Below are 16,615 nucleotides of genomic sequence, written 5' to 3' on the forward strand. Positions count from 1 at the left end.
GACCATCTTCGGGGCGAGACAAGGGGTGGGGAGATGAGGGGCCAGCATAAGGGCAGTTGGTAAGTGTTTTCAGAGGTGCATGGGAGGAAGGTTGGGGAACCCCAGAGAAGGCCAGCAATACTCTAGGGGCCAGCTGGGGCTGGGGACTTCATGACAAGACTTAGTCATTTCTTTTTTTCTTCCCGTGAGTACCATTTGCAAGATGATGCATTATTTGCTCTTTCCAAAGTTCTTCCCCACGGGCCTGATGTTGCTTGTTGGTTGATGCGGTCACCTTGGAGACTGTCTCTCCTCTTTCCACCTTCCCTCATTTGCCTGGAAGCTCTGGCCCTCTGCCTCCAGGGTTTGAAAGAAGTTGACATCTGTTTCTCGTATCAGCCCTTTGTGCTTTGGGCCCCAACCCTGTGCAGGGCAGAGATTCCTGGAGAAGGCCAGCCCCACCCCAGCAGATCCCCCACCCTGCAGAGAAAGCCTGGGGTGTGGGCAGAGGGAGGCAGTGGGGAGTCCAGAGGGGAGACAGGCCCAGCTCCAGCGTGGCCCCTAGCTGAGATGTACCGCCTTCTCTGGGGGAACTGGGCCTGATCGATCTTTCTCGCCTAATATGCTCACTGCCCTCTACGTCCTGCATTCCTCCCAGGAGTGCAGGCTCGGGAGAAGCAGCCTGCCGAGCCCCCAGCCCCTCTCCGGAGGCGGGCAGCCAGCGATGGACAGTATGAGAACCAGTCTCCAGAACCCGCGTCCCCCCGTAGCCCTGGGGTTCGTTCCCCTGTCCAGTGCGTCTCCCCTGAGCTGGCTCTCACCATCGCCCTCAATCCTGGAGGGCGGCCCAAAGAGGTGAGTCCTTGGGCTTCATCCTGGGGCCAAAGAGAGTAGCGGAGTCAGATCGTCACCTGCGTGGCCCTGCCCTATCAGGAAACTCAGTCCTCAGTATCTCTTCGCTGGGCTGGCACGTGGAATCTGGCATTTCCCTCCCTAAATACTTTTTACGCTCCCACTTCTTAGATTAACACTGAGATTGAAGTTCCCTCTTTGATTCCTAAAGAGCGCTGCTTAGTAGGGTGGTAAGTGTCCTGGGTATGACACAGACGACCACAGTCTCTAAACTGCAAGCCAAATCATATAGACTGACAAGAGCGGTTTAGAATTCCTTCTAGGTACAGGGTTTTCTCGGGGGATCTCATCTCAGTGCCGGAATGTTTGCGTTTTGGAGACGTGTCTGTGGTTGGAGGCGGTAGAGCTTAGACTGCCACAAGCATAACAGCCCCCAGGGAGTTTGTTAAAAATGTAGATCCCAAGTCCACCTCCGGAGATCCCAGCATAGTAGATATGGGCCAGGGCCCGGGAACATACATTTTAAATGTACAGCCCAGAAGATTTTTTTTTTTTTAAGATTTTATTTATTTATTTGACGGAGATAGAGACAGCCAGCGAGAGAGGGAACACAAGCAGGGGGAGTGGGAGAGGAAGAAGCAGGCTCACAGCAGAGGAGCCTGATGTGGGGCTCGATCCCATAACGCTGGGATCACGCCCTGAGCCGAAGGCAGACGCTCAACCGCTGTGCCACCCAGGCGCCCCAGCCCGGAAGATTCTGATATGAGCGGCTCATGTCCGATAAAATCCATTATTCTGGGTAGAAATGGCTTTTGGACATCCCTTTCTCTCCTGCCATTGGGCAGGACCTGAGTCCCCCATCCCCAGCCCCTTCTCTTTGGCCCTGTTGGGGAATATTTCTAAGGCAAGTGCTCCTGATTTCCACCCAGGCAGGACCATGGCTTTGCAAATAGCTGCTTTTCATTCTCTCAGTGACAAAGGGGTGGGTGGGGCCCTGAATGGCCAGGATCTCCCTTTGTGTCCTGGAGGTGGAGGGGTGGGTGGTGGGACTGGCAAGGGGACCTGGGGGCTTGTTACCTGGGAAACCCCTGCTCTTCAGGGTCATGGCCACCAGTGGGCATCCCCCCACCTCCCCTCTTCTTCTCCTGCAGCCCCATCTGCACAGCTACAAGGAGGCCTTTGAGGAGATGGAGGGAACTTCCCCGACCAGCCCACCGCCCAGTGGGGGTAAGAGCGCCTCACTAAGCCTGTCTTCCCTGAGCCCCCTCTAGCCGCTGTCTCAGCCTGGCCTGAGTAAGCACCCCAGGTTTGGGGGGAGGTGCTGGCAGAGTTGGGCAGGGCCAGGATCTGTCACTCCTGGTCCTGATGGCTCATTTCACTTCACCATCCCTGCCGGACTCCCCTTCCTTCCATTGTCCACATGCACATATGTGGGGGTACAGCAGCCACAGGCTTGGGGTCCTACTGACCTTCTGTGGGGTCCCTGGCCTCCCAAAGTCTGCAATTTTCCTAGTCGTTGAGCGTTTTTGTATCTTGTGTGCAAAACACCACCACCCCCATCCTAAAGTGACTCTCTGTGACCTGCTGATGAATCTCTGAGATACCCCTTGACCTTCTTGCTCCTGATCCCCATTTCCGTCTGCATCCAGGCACCTCTTCTGTCTTAGGCAGCCTACTAATTTTCCATCAGGGAAAGAAAGGCCCAGAACACTTAGCCTGTCACAGCCCCCATCTTGTCCATCCTTGGTCACTAGGCAGGAACATTTAGTCTCTAGCCCCTGGTGCGCTCAATGGAGAGGCAAAGCCTCTGAAGGACAGAGGCATTTCCACGAGAAGAGAAGACCCGGATGAGTGCAGGGGTGGGGTAGTGTACTTTTTTATGGTAGAAGAGACAGGGGGAGCTGGAGAAGGGTGACTGTGGGACAGCAGTGATAGAACACTACTGAGAAGGACTCAGGGTCCCAGTGGCAGGCCTGGGGCAGCCGAGGAGGAGAGAGATCAGGGAGGGGAGGAGGGTGAGGACCAGAGACCAGAACTGGCGGTATGTTCTCCTGGGGGCTGGCTGTCGTGAGGGAAGAATGTGGCCCCGGAGCCCCTCCCTGTCCCAGCAGAACTTGTGTGGGCAGTCGTCTGGGGCATGTGGGAGGCCAAAGCCGGGAGTGGAAGCCATGCCTCTCCCCAGGGCAGTGTGGCCCAGTGGAAATCCAGCCCAAGCCCTGTTGGTGATGGAGCATTTTAAATGTACAGCCTGAAAAACATCATAGGAAACTGGAGAAGTGAATTGTAATATTTATTATTTAACCCCAAATGTCTAAAATATTGTCATTTCAATAGGTAGATTAAGATAAAAATATTGAGATCTTATAATCTTTTATTTTAAAAAATTTTATTTAGATTCAGTTAGCCAACATAGAGTACATCATGAGTTTCAGATGTAGTGTTCCATAATTCATCATTTGCGTGTAACACCCAGTGCTCAATCTTTTTTGAAAACTGTGAAAAGAGGCTGGTGAAATTACTTTTAGTAGGTTTTATTGAATTCAAACGATCTATAATATAGTTTCAACATGGAATCAATATAAAGAGATACGTCGCATTCTGGTTTCATAACACTTGTTTGGAAACCAGTGTGTGTGTTGCTCCGAAAGCACCTCTCAGTTCCGATCGGCCGCACCCACAGCAGGTGCTCTCATGGCCACACCCACAGCAGGTGCTCTCATGGCTGCCATATTGGACAGTGCAAGCCCAGGGCAGTCTGCTGAAGAGACAATTCCGTGGCTTTTTATATTTTTATATTTTTTAAAGATTTTATTTATTTATTTGACAGAGAGAGCATAAGCAGGGGGAGTGACAGAGGGAGAGGGAGAAGCAAGGTCCTGCTGAGCAGAGAGCCCAACATGGGGCCAGGTCCCAGAACCCTGAGATCATGACCTGAGCTGAAGGCAGATGCTTAACCAACTGAGTCACCCAGGCGCCCCCTCCATAGCCTTTTGTGACTCCCTGGAATCGCTCTCCCTCCTGAGGGTGGCCTTGACCCTTCACCTTCACACCTGCTCTGATTCGCTGTTGGTCCAGTGAGCCAGGATCTTGGCCATCACCCCGCGTGTGATGGAAGCCATCTGGGCTGAGCTAGGGTTAGATTTTGCCATATGTGTCTGTTCCCATTCTTCTCTCCCTGCCCTTGCCAACCCTGCTGCCCCGGTGGGGAGAATAAGTCAAAGGTTTCATCAATGTACAGTGTTGGGAGAGAGGACAGAGGTGGAGAAATGCAAGGCCTTCCTCTCTCGGGAAGCAAAAGCCTTGCCCGGCTTCAGGGCCACCCACTCGTCTGCCTCAGCAGAAGAGCCAGATGCCTGGAGACTGGGGCACGAGTGACTAGGGAGCTGGAGGTGCTGAAGGTGGAACCAAGAGAAAGCTCCCACTGTCTCTGGTCCTCTTCACCTCGTCTCAGTGGTCCACCTGTGCCTCTGCTGTGCCGCCTAGACCATGCACGCCCGTGGGCTGGAGATGTTTCTCGGGCATTCTGAGGCTGGGCTCATTCCTCCATAGTTAATTACATTCAAATTTGTTCATTTGACAAACATTAATAAGTGCTCGGTAAGGGTCTACTGCAAGACACCATTTTCAGTAATGGGCAGGGCGGCTGGAGGGGCAGAAACCGAAATCTGTGCGTGTGTGTGTGTGTGTGTGTGTGTGTGTGTGTATCTGCTGTATCTGTCCACTGGGCCTCTGAGGACGGTGTGAGGATGGAGTCTGCCCCCTTTCACACCCCTGTGATTTCTCACCATTGCTGCGTGTGCCATGCATACAGACACCCACACGCGCACAGACACGCTATGCACGATGCTTGCATTGAGAGCTTGTAGCTTTGTTTCCTGTAGGCCTCTCTGTCTTTTGGGGAAAGGAGGAGGGGTCTGGGCGGTCCTGGAGCTGCTGTGTGGGTGCAGGCACTCGAGGGCCACACACCCTGGGTGTGTGGCAGGCAGGCGGCTTGGGCTCTGGCTGACCTGTGTGGCTGCCTGTCCTCGGGGCCCGTGGCCTCTGCACGCTCCCGATAGCCACCATAGGAGACACACAGCTCATTTCTCGCTTCTTCTCAGAGGTGTGTTAGGGGATGCAGCAGCTGCCCCCGAGAAATCTCGTGACTGCGCATACTAGCCGCCCTGCAGTTCAGCTCGGAGTCCGGCCATGTCCTTGGCTGAGGGGAAAGAGCCAGACAGCCCTTTCTGACCTTGTGTGTTACGCGCCACCGCTAACCCGGCCGGGCAGCTTGGAAGGGCCCTGGGGTCTGCGCAGGGAGCTGGTGTTCCGGCCAAGGGTTGTGGAGGCGGAGCTCTCCCCTCTTCCAGAACACCGAGATTTGGGGGGTACAGAGAGCCCCCAAGGAGAAATTCTCTCATCCTGGGGTTTACAAGTGACATGGCTGGCTGGGGGTCAAAGACCTCCAGCCGAGGGCTGCCCTGGGGTCTCAGGGTCAGCACGGCTCCGCCCGTGATCCCTCCCTCCCTCTGTCCTTTTCAGGAGGTGCCATCTTGATATCTCATTTCCTTTTGCTCTCCAAGTCCACCCAAGCGCACAGTGTGGAAAGACTGTGTGTGTGTTGGGGGAGCGAGGGGTGAAGGAAGAGAGACAGTAGTGTGGAGGAAGTCAGAGGTACTCAAAGAAAGCTGCGTGTATGTTGTAAGCCATGGCGAGGCACGGGGACTGCGGCGATGCCACTAAGGGCCCCAGCACAGAAGTTATTTACTCGAGGCTGAGGGCCAGGGCCGGGTTGAGGGGCAGAGCCATTCCCTGACTTTTTCACTCTACCCTTTGAGCTGTGCAGAAATATGGAGACAGGACGGGCAGTGGGAGCAAGGCAGTCACCTCTGGTGCTGGGGCCGTCTCCCCTGTATGGCCTCCTGTTGCCCACCCCTCACCAGCATGTCCTTACTTAGGGGTGTCCCCGCTTCTGCCTCTTTTCCTCTCCCCACACTTCCCTCACCCTGAGGCTCACTCCTGTTTCCTTTCTTCTCCTTGGCACAGTGCGCTCCCCTCCAGGTCTGGCCAAGACACCCCTGTCTGCTCTCGGCCTGAAACCCCACAACCCAGCGGACATCCTGTTGCACCCTACAGGTGGTGAGTGACTTGAGCTGGAAGGGAGGTGGTGGGGGAGGCCAGAGGGAGGAGTAGGGGTTGGAGGACTCCTGTGGTCCTGGGCAGGGCCTCAGGATCTAATCAGAAAATGCCCAGAGATGATGGGTTCTCAGAACCCTTCTGGAAACGAGATGGCAGCCTGGCTTTGTGCCCACAGTGTGGTCAGGCCTGAGTGGGGGCTCTCTGTGCAGGGGTTGAGGGGGATGGGACCCTCTGCAGCCTCATGCCCATGGACAGGTGGGGTCAGTGCCACTCCCAGGGGCCTCTGACTTGGGGATTTGGAAGTTTGGCCTCAGTTTCCTTGGAGTTGGTTCGGTCTCTGCCAGAAGGCTGGCTCCACCATCCCACAGTGTTCAGGCACTTGTGTACATGCACACACATGCACACACAGATGTACACACGCCCCCAGTACACACCTCCCACTTCCTTACCTCATCCCTCAGCTCCCCTCCTCCCTGTGGGGAAGGGGAGAGTGGAGGGCCCTGGGCCCTGAGTGGCCATTTTGAGCAGGCTGAGCCCAGAAGGTTGTTCCCTAGACTCTGGTTTTAGGGCTGGGCTGGAGCTCTTGGGCCAACTTTGCTTTTCTTCCTTAGTCCCCAGAAGAATGATCCAGCCAGGTAGGAGGGCAATGACATGCATGTGTGACCCACGCGGACACACGGCCGGCACGACCTCCCCTTCGGAGGTGTCTGCATGGCCAGGGACACTGAGTCACCGGCGAGCAGACGGGGCCTGGGGCTGCCTCTCACCAGCCAGCACACTTCTGCTTGAGATGCAAGCCCGGGGCACAGGGGCTGCGAGGGGGGCGGCTTTGTCCCTGAGATCAAGGCCCTCCTTCAGCTGTGCGTCCTGAGCCCCCAGGGATGTGTCAGGACGGACCTTACCTCTTACCCCGGGCTCTTCTGCCCCGGCCTCACCCCTGCTTTCCTGCCTCCCTTGTCTCAGCAGAGTGTCTTTCAGGAAATAATCTCTGTTAATCGATCTCTCTCTTTCTCCTTTCTGCTCTTCCTCTCCTCCTCCTCACCCGCCTCTCTTTCCTACCTCTCCTTCCTCCTACCTCCTCTCATCTTCCCTCAGAGGAGGATGAGGGGAAGGTGGCGACCGAGCTTCCCAAAGGTAAGTGTGGCTTGGCTGTGTGCCTGCTTCCTGCTCTCTGGGTCTGGGAACGGCTGTTCACGGGGAGTTTGCTCGGGCTGGCTTGGGGGCAGCTCTCTTTCTGACAGGTCTCAGATGACCGGGCACAGAGCCTTCTGGTCCCCACCCCCTGGTGACGAGCTGTCACCCTGGACTCCGCCTGAGTTCTGACAGGCGAGCTGGGCCCGGGTTCAGGCGTAGCCAGCTCCAGGCACCAGGACGGTGCGACCTGGTAACAGCCCCCCCGCGCCCCCGCCACCTCCTCCCCCAGCGGCACCCATGCTAGTTTGCCTGGGAGCAGCCAGCGCCCTCAGAGGGCAACGGGACACACATTCTTCCACTGCCTGGGGCGTCCCCCGTGTGCATAGCCCGGAGCGGGCTGTCTCAGCAGCCGAGAGCCGAGCATGGCCCTCTTGAAGCCCTTGCTTGGTTTCCTAACAACACAGATGGTAGGGGGTCTGGATGCCTCTGGGGATCGCAGAGCAGCGATAGGTCCACTCCCACACGAGGGCCTCGGGACACCAGTGCACACGGTTTTGACAGTTTCAGGGAGCGCGCATGTCTGTGGCTCAGCTTAAGCCTCGTACTCTGCGTTGTACGTGAAGCAGGGAAGGGGATGTAAGCAGAGAAGGGAAGGCAGAGAGGGGACGTAATCTCGTTGGAGGCCTTTAATGTATTAGGGACGGAATTCAGATGATGACTCAGAGCATCAGGTGAAATGAAGGTGATGTCGGGCTGGGCCGTCTGTGTAGCTCCGGGCATCGGTGTCCTCCTCTCCTTCACCAGGGGGCGTTGGATGAGGGGTGCGCTGAGATCGCTTCTAGCCCTGACATGTTGGGTGTCCTGACTTCCCACCTGGGCCCTGGTTCCATGTGGCCTGGTTGACTTAAAGGCTCGATCTCCTCTCCTCTCCTCTCCTCTCCTCTCCTCTCCTCTCCTTCCCTCTCCTTCCTCTCCTCTCCTTTCCTCCCCTCTCTTTTCCTTTCCTTCCCTCCCTTTTCTTTCCTTCCTTCCTCCCTTCCTCCCTTTTTTCCTTCCTTTCAGATTTATTTGTTTATTGAGAGAGAGAGAGCTCGTGCACACATGCAAGCACACATGTGAGCAGCCGAGGGGCCGAGGGAGAGAATCTTAAGCAGACTCCCTGCTGAGTGTGGAGCCCGCTGTGAGGCTCAGTCCCAGGACCCATAAGATCAGGACCTGAGCTGAAACCAAGAGTCGGATGCCCCACCGACGGAGCCATCCAGGCGCCCCCCGTCTGCTTTCTTAAGTCCATTTCCCACTCACCACCTTGATCCCCCCCCCCACCCCAGAGTGGCCGTGGGCTGTCCCCCTCTGAATCTGCTGTCACCCAGGTGAGATGGCTGCGGCTTCCCATGGGCTTTGGCCACTTGGAGCAGTCAGAGTTTGGGCAGCAGCGCTAGGCTGCTGGGGGGTTGCAGATCGAGGTGGCCCTCAGCAACAGATCCCAGAGTGGAATGAGCCCCAGTGTACTCTTGACTGCCCTCCTGCCATCCCTGGGAAGGGGCTTTCCCCCAGGCTGGCCGCCGGCTCCTGGCTCCTGACAGGGCAGTGAAGTCCAGAAAAGCTGGGGCCGGGAGCCCACCCACAAACACTTTCCAGTGGGAGGGTCTGAGGAGAGATTATCCCACAGGCTGACAGGCCCTGGGTGTCGTGTTTCCTGTGTTGGGGTGACAGTTCAGAGAAGCGAGTATCAACAGTTGTGAACTGAGACCTGCCCGTTTCGCTTCACGAATGACTCTCAGCCTTCAAGGCCCCGAGGCCTCCGGCCCTCTTCCCTATGTCCTGGAGCCACAGAGCTTGGAGGGGAAGGTTCTTGTGGATCTGCTGAGCAACACCCATCGTTTTCACAGATGTGGGGCTGAGGCCTGTGTTGTGGGGATGAGGGTCTGGGGCTTCTGCCCAAGGCCACAGTGAGGAGGCAGCAGGACCCAGACTGGACTCACTGGTCTCCCATCTGCTAGTCCAGGGGCTATTTCAAAGCCCTCCTCCTGCTTCCAGGCGCCGTGCCCTGGGATTCCAGCGTGGGGGGTCGGAATTGCTATCGCGGCCTGGGGAGGGGGGCGGAAGCAGGGCAGGGAGCAAGGCTGTGGGCAGCCCGTTCCATTTCTCCTGACTCATGTACCACCTCCCGGGTCAGACTAAAGCACATTCTTTGCTGACCCTCTGAAGCTCTGCTTGATTTCCCTGCTGAGACTTTGATGGGAAATTCAGAAGAAATGCCTGTGAGGAAAAATGATCAGAGGCAGAATTATCCAGACTTTAAGGTAATCTGCTGTGGTCAAGGCTTTTGCTAAATGCGTGTCGTGCACTCATTGTCTCATTCACTGATTCCTGTATTTAATAATTCATGTGCCTACCGTGTGCTGCGCACGTGCCGGGCTCCGGGAGTGTCATGAGCAGCAGTACTAGGATTCCTCGTCTCATGGAGCATATGCATGAGCCGGAGCCCGATTCCTTGGAATGATATATTCAGATAGTGCTCCAAAGGGAAGGGATATCGTTTGTGAGACCTTACAGCCAAGAACCTGACCTTGGCTGAAGAAGTAAGATGTGAGGGTGAGCGACATTAACTTGGCGAAACCGGCAGGTGAGAAGAGCATTCATGTAGAGGAAAAGCACATACAAAGGCCCTGGGGTCGGAGGAAACTGCATGGTTTCTTTCTAAGAACTGCAAAATCAGTGAGGCTGAGAGCAAGAGGGAATGTGGTACAGGTGAGGTTCAACAGGCAGGAGTGGGACCTTGTGGGACCCTTGTCACACCATCTTGTTTAACAATCACAGAAGCACCGAGAGGAAGGTGGTGGGAACCCCATTTTATGGATGAGGAGATGACTTTTAGGCAGTTAAATGACTTGTCTAGGTCCACCGAGCCAGTCAGGGGCATGGCTGAGAGCCAACGCCAGATCAGTGGAGGCTGCCCCTTTCCATGTGACTACACAGGCCACAGCCTCTAAACAGTGGGGCTGGGGACTGGGTACTCTTGTCCATGAAGGAAGGAGAGGAATAAAGCCTGCAGCAGTAAAGACCATGAGGTCAACATCAAGAATGTCTTCCCAGTGGTGAAATAGGGAAAGAAAACATAGAAGCTTCTTTCCCAGAGGAATGTAAACAGGGAACGTTCAGGTTAGGTTCTGTTTGTCCAGACGACTAGGTGGGACGGATTTGGCATAAAGGAAGACCAGACTAGAAATGGCCCTTCCGGGGGATTGTTCCTCCTCGGAGATCCTTGGTGGTGCATGTACTGTGGCCTCTGGGACTCTAGGGCTGTACTGTGCAATGCCCATTTATTGAGTGCCTGTTCTCTGCCAGGTCCTGTGCTGGGCACTGAGGGTATACCCACTGTGGGGATAAGGTCAGATACCCTGGTGAGCACAGAGATACCAACAGATAACTCAGCGTTGGGGAGAAGTGCTGAGCGGGGGTTGGAACAGGGTGTTTACAGGAGTTCAGAACTCCTGTGTATGGCCCAACCTAAAAGGCTTGAAATTCCAACTTTTGAGCTTCTGGACTGGAACACAGGCGTTTCTTTACTGCCTCCCTCTCCCCCACGCACATGTCTTCATTTTACTTGGGGTGGGCAGACCCCTTCTCTCCAAGCAAAAAGCGTTTCCTGGAGGCAGGAAATGCACTTCAGGGTGTGGGTGAAGAGCTGACAGTGCGCAGGGCCTGGTGGGGCCAAGTCACTCACACTTCCAGCTGCTCTCAGTCGCCAACAGCCACTTAGAATAAGTTTGAGCTCTGGAATGTTCTGTGTGAAGCACCCTCCCTGGCCCCACCTCTCCTACTCTTCCCAACTCCTTTGGGTGCAGCTGCTCCAGGACTGGACGAGGGGAGGAAAGTAGCAGGAGAGGGTCAAAGAGAAGGGTGGAGGGAGGCAGGAGCAGGTGTGGCTGGGGCAGAGGCCGGCAGCGGTGGGGCTGCTTAGAAACGCTGGTGTGGAAACAAGCAGGAAAAACTTAGAGGGAACTTTCCCATCTCTGTCACTTGATCCTGGCTGGGCAGGTGAGTATTCTCATTCCCCTTTTACAGATGAGGAAACTGAGTCCCACAAAGTTTCAGCAGCCTGTCCTAGGTCACCCCTCCAGGAATTGAAAGCAGGGGGATCCTACGAGTCGTATGTTGTCCTGTGGTGGGAAAGAGAGAAAAAGCCGAGGAATAGACAGAAAAAGGAGGTGTTTTTAATATGGCAACCGAGTCTGAACACTTGGGAAAACGGAGTTTTTGACCTAAGAGGTTGGTTTTGAACAGTTCTGGAGATGGACTCAAGAAAGGGAGTAACTTCCCAAGGGTCCCTCCTGCTCCAGGTTCATGGGAAACAGAGATGGAGACAGAGGGCTTTGTTCATCTCTGCTTCTGGGGGGCCTGGTAGCCCGGAAGGGGTGACAGATGGTCACAGACTAGCTGAGCAGAGACGAGGACGGGCGTGCATCTAGCAGGACTGGGGAAGGACAGTGACCAGGTGAGGGCAGGGCCAGGTGGGCTGGGTCACTGGAATCCCGCTAGGCCGCTAGGCCGGGAACAAAGCCCTGAGGCTGGTTGGCCTCTGAGCTCAAGGACTATTTCCTACCGTGTGGAAGGAAGGCAGCGGCTGCAGTGGGGAAGGGGCTGATGACACGGATGCCTTACAAAGGTGGCCATCCTGTAACCACCTCGTGCTTTCTGACATTCCAGAATTTCTCATATGCCGTCCCATCGTCACCCTGTGCAAACTACGTGCGGGCCCGTGGCCTGGAGCTCAGGCTATCACGTCCGGCCTGGAGCAGTGAGTGGGGATGAGGCCTTGTCCAGTGGCGAGCGGGCCGGATGGGAGTCAGCATCCCCGGGTCCCAGGCGTGGCTCTGTCCTGACTGGGGGACAGGGTGGTGAGGCCCGCTTTATCTCAGTTTTACTGCTGGTGGAAGGGATACATGTACCTTTTTTTTTTTTTCCCTTACAGATGGGGTGTAGGGTAATGTGAATTGCTTACCCAGCGTATGGGCCTGGGTCCCAGTAGGAAACAGATGATTCATTCTTTGGGGCAAGAGAGGAGTTTCGTGGACTATTGAAAAGGTCTGGGTAAAGCACTGACGGATGGTGAAGCACCCCCTGGGTGATCTGTAGCAAGAGGGGGGGGCATTCCCATGCCAGACCTGAAGGAAAAGCAGAGAGCTGGAGGAGAGGACCCCTGACCAGAGCTGTGGTCTTGGGTAGAGGGATGCAGCCGCGGGCACCTTGACCTTCTCTCCTCACTCTCTCTCCCATCTCCTGTCAGTCCCTCCCTCTGGCTGAAGGCCAAAGCCTTCTAGGGCCCCAGGACCCGAGGGTCTGGGTGATACAGCCAGTACTGGGCTCCGGGGACGCAGAGCAGGCTGGACAGTGGACCAGGAGGACAGCGACGAGTAGGCGAGCACAGACTTCAGGGACCATCCGTGGGGGTTGCAACTTGAACTTCTGGGGTCAGCGCGAATTCCAGGGAATGAAGAACATGAATGTGGGCCTCTGGGTCCTAGTTATTATGCATCTCTGCGTGGGTGGGGCTGGAGGGGGAAGGTCAGGCGTCCACTAGCTTATAGGATAGATGCATATCAGGGGCTCGCTGTGTGCCCGGGGGTGTGCGGGGCACTGCGAATATAGATCAGCAACGGGCCTGGGGTGTCTCGCTGTCTCTGTGGGAGAGAGGGGGGTGCCAAGTGTTGCAGGCACATGGGTGAAGCCGAGAGCCTGGAAGGGTACAGGAGAAGTTTTCAGTGACCCAGAACGTGAGGGGTGGGAGGGGAGCATGGACTGTGGTGTTCCATCTCCATCGCCGTTTCTATGGGCTCCTTGTCACGTGGCGAGGACACAGCTAGGCCCCCAAGGCTAAACTGGCTCCCTGATTTTTAGCTGGCTGGTGTGTGCGCCGTGGGTGAGGGAGCAGGCTCTGGTCCAGACTGCCTGCATTCCTGGGCCAACTCTGCCCCTTGGTACTGTGTGATGGGGTGAGCTACTTACATCCTCCTGCTTTCCTCATGTAATCGTTTGCTATTTTTATCATTAATAGTCCTGGCCCACATGCTGGAGGACTGGGTGGCCGCCAGCTCTCGGCGTCCCCGTGAGGCTGTGGCCCTCCTCTAGGCCACCAGGAGCCGGCATTGAGAGTCAGGAGACCGTGGTGCTTGCGTCTCTGGCCATTGATTGGCTGTGTGTTCTGGGGCAAATCTCTCTACCTCTCTGGGCCGAGGAGAGGGGTGAGATCGTGGGGCAGCAAACTGTGGCCAAATCTGGCCCCACTGCCTGTTTGTGTAAAGAAAGTTTATTGCAACACTGCCACACCCTCTTGTTTACGGATTATCTACGACTGCTCTCGTGCTCCGAAAGCAGCAGTGACTAGCTGCTTTTACTATCGAATCTTTCACAAAACGTGCGTGTGCCTGCGCCAGGCCAGGGGGTCTCTGCAGCCTGTCTTGGCTCCAGCTGGGCCCTCGGGCATGGTCGGCACAGAATCGACACCTTTGGAGAGAAAGCGGCCTGAGGCTTCTGTGAGGTCGGGGGTGGGGGTGGCCAGGGCCGGTTGAGGGGGGCTTTCGAGGCGGCCTCTTGGGAGGCTGACCTCTGCCGATGTGGACGCTGGCTTCGGACACCCAGGTGGCTGGCTCTGCATCACCCGGGGCCCCGTCCCTGGACTAGACCACCCCACGCCTGTTTGTCCCTTTGCAGACATCCTGCCCCACGCCCACGCACGATCACACAGTCCTGGCCCGCGAAAGCTCCAGGGGCCTGGCCTGCCCAGGGCAGCGCACATCCTCTGCTTCTTCACTTTCTTAGGCTGGTCTTGGCAGATGCCCTGATTGGGGTCAGCGTTGAGCTGTGCTCCGATCACGTCCCATGTGGGGAGACAGGGCGGTGCCAGGCACGGAGGTGCTAAGAACGTCATCTATCCCTGATCGTGTCCCTGGAGAAGCCAAGAGTGGTCTGCTGCTTCTCCCTGGGTAGCCCTGAGTGCCTTTCAGGCCTGGCCTCTGCAGTCTGGGAGGAGGGTCAGGCAGACGCTGGCTGGGCATCAGATCTCCTCCTGGTCCTGCCTCCGGACGTCACACGCCCCAGGACTCGGCGTCCTCACCTGTACGATGGCCTGTCTGGCCCTTGTCCCCCAACTCCCCTGATTCTTAGGCTCTTCCAAACACCAGGCAGGGATCATGATGTCAGTCTCGGGAGGAATGCTAAGTGTGTCAGGCAAGGTGGGTGGGTGTGTCTTGGCATGGAAGGGGCTGGGTGTGACTGGCCGGCGCAGGCCTGTTGCTAGGCCAGCAAGCCTGTTTCTGGATTCTGGGCGTGGGTGGAGCCCACGGGAAGCTTGGCACTGTTCTGAACGTGGGCAAGGCTGGGCCGGAGCTCCGGGTCCATTGTGGAGCAGACTCCGGCGGTGCCAGGGGGGACCTAGGAGGGAAGAAGCAGCTAAAAGGGGTGCTAGCCGCTAAAAGGGGTGCCTAGCTGTAGGAGGGAAGATTCTATGATGGCTGTGTTCAGAGGCAAAGCTGGGGTCCATTTCTGGGAAGCTTCTGTGAGCGAGGCCCTGGTTAAAGGTTCTGTGGGGGCTCTCACAGCTTCTCCAAGACACTGGGAAGTGGGGTAGGCGTGGGCCGGCTGGAACCCCAGAAGTGCCCTTTGCATGCTCGGCTGTCCTTCTGAAGCTGTCCCCACAGGCTGGGGAGTTCCCGACCGGTTGGGAGGGGTCTACACTGCACCCCCATGGATCTCAGGCTCTCTTCTGCCCCCTTCCAGAGCCCCGGAGCTATGTGGAGTCGGTGGTGAGAACGGCAGTGGCTGGACCCCGAGCTCAGGACCCCGAGCCCAAGACCTTTAGCGCCCCAGCTGCCCAGGCCTACGGCCACGAGACACCCCTGAGGAACGGGACCCTGGGAGGCTCCTTTGTCTCCCCCAGCCCCCTCTCCACCAGCAGCCCCATCCTCAGCGCTGACAGGTAAGTGGGGAGGAGGAGCCAGGCCTGGATCTGCCTAGAGCGTGGACGGGCAGAAATCACACCCAGATAGCTGTACCTCGGAAACCAGCCCACTGGGGCGCATTGAGAGAGCATCCCAGGTGCCAAAGCCCGTGGGGAGCATGAAGGTGGATGAGCCTTCCCAGGTTGAATTAGATCCCACCGTCTAGAACTGTGTTGGAAGGAATGGAGGCCACCGTGGTGAACCAGTCCTTCCCCCAAGTTCAAAACCTAGCAACAGCAATCAATATGCAGGGAGTGCTTCTGCCGTGCCAGGCACTTCGCTAAATGCTGTGTCTGGTTATTTTATTTAATCCTCTCAGCCATCCTGAGAGGTAAGTACTCTTAGGGTCCTGCTTTTCAGAAGAGGAAACTGAGGCACAGGGAAGCCAAGTAGCTTGCTCAAGGTCCTGCAGCTAAACAGTAGCAGAAATAGGATTCAGACCCAAGGTTTCTGGTTCTAGAGCCCATGTCTCTCCCCTCCCCTGGGCCTGTGTCTCTGTGCCCGCCCGTCCCAGGCTGACAGATGTGCCCGGAGCAGACATAGAAGTGCTTGGAGCTCCCAGCGAGGGGTGGTTGTTTCTGGCTAGGGATGAACAGAGGGTTTCTGGAGGCTGGAGGTATTTGCAATGAGGCCAGAAGGCTGAGCAGTACTCGAAAGGTGGAGGACAAGGAGGGAATGGGCATTCTAGAAGGAACAGCACAGCCAGCCAGAGGGCTGGGGTGTGGACGTGTTGTTGCGTGGGGCTGAGGGCACACAGCTGCAGGTGGGGAGGAGGATGGGCGGCTGGCATTCCGAGTGGGTCAGACAGAGAGGAAAGCCTGGAATCAGGCTGGGGAGTGCTGTGAAGAGGGAGGGCCCCGTGTACAGGGTGCAGGGGGAGTGGGCTGTATAGGCTTTGTGACGGGGAGAATGGGACGTGACACGGGAGAGGGAGCTTGAGATCAGCCCAGGCAACACATAGGGTGCCAAGCAGGGGGGACGGACTGGGCTCGCCTACCCGGACCAGAGCTCTTCTCCAGGAGGGAAACTGCTGCTAGGCATCCCTTTGCATGTTCACCCCCTTTCCCAGCCTGGCCTCCCATGGGGCCCAGAAACTCTCCAGCCACCCCCTCCTATTGTCACAGGCTGGGCCCGGTGCAGAGTTTGCTGTGTGCCCTATGACCTACCTTGGGCCAGCGCAGTGTGCCCCTCCCAGGTCAGGGTGGGGGTGGCCCGGCGAGCAGAGGCTGTGTTCTTCTGTGTTCTAAGAATTCGAGAACATCAGGCCAAGCATGTATCCTCAGTCCATCTCGTCCCCTCCCCAGCCTCTTGACAGGGCAGGTGGCTCCATTTCTCAGGAAGTCTGCTTCTGGGCAGAAGGTGAATTCTTCCTTTAAAGGAGGATGGATCTTCCTAACCTGGCCAGCCACCGCGGCTCCTGTCCAGGAAGCCCTGACATTAGGAGGTTTTCACTGTTTCTCATTCAAATTCCTCTTGCTGTAGAGTTGGCTCTTTTCAGGGCTCAGGAAGCTAGCATTTCTCCAGTGGGATTA

The 16,615-nt window shown here is 56.7% G+C and overlaps 1 protein-coding gene across 6 annotated transcripts in view; it reads left to right on the forward strand.

Moving 5' to 3' along the window:
* The window catches only part of TNS1 (tensin 1), a 204,151-nt gene that overhangs the window by 169,557 nt on the left and 17,979 nt on the right, over positions 1-16,615 (forward strand). For 3 of the 6 annotated variants that reach the window (XM_040640876.1, XM_040640896.1, XM_040640901.1), the window contains 6 exons: positions 638-834; positions 1,983-2,058; positions 5,857-5,949; positions 6,561-6,584; positions 7,045-7,083; positions 14,863-15,061. In XM_040640876.1, the coding sequence (XP_040496810.1) occupies positions 638-834; positions 1,983-2,058; positions 5,857-5,949; positions 6,561-6,584; positions 7,045-7,083; positions 14,863-15,061 (628 nt within the window). The remainder of the gene's footprint in view (positions 1-637; positions 835-1,982; positions 2,059-5,856; positions 5,950-6,560; positions 6,585-7,044; positions 7,084-14,862; positions 15,062-16,615) is intronic. The other 3 variants (XM_040640886.1, XM_040640880.1, XM_040640891.1) reach the window with 3 other exon arrangements.

This window comes from Ursus maritimus, unplaced genomic scaffold (assembly GCF_017311325.1).
Source record: "Ursus maritimus isolate PB19 unplaced genomic scaffold, ASM1731132v1 scaffold_1, whole genome shotgun sequence".
NCBI classification, from domain to species: domain Eukaryota; kingdom Metazoa; phylum Chordata; class Mammalia; order Carnivora; family Ursidae; genus Ursus; species Ursus maritimus.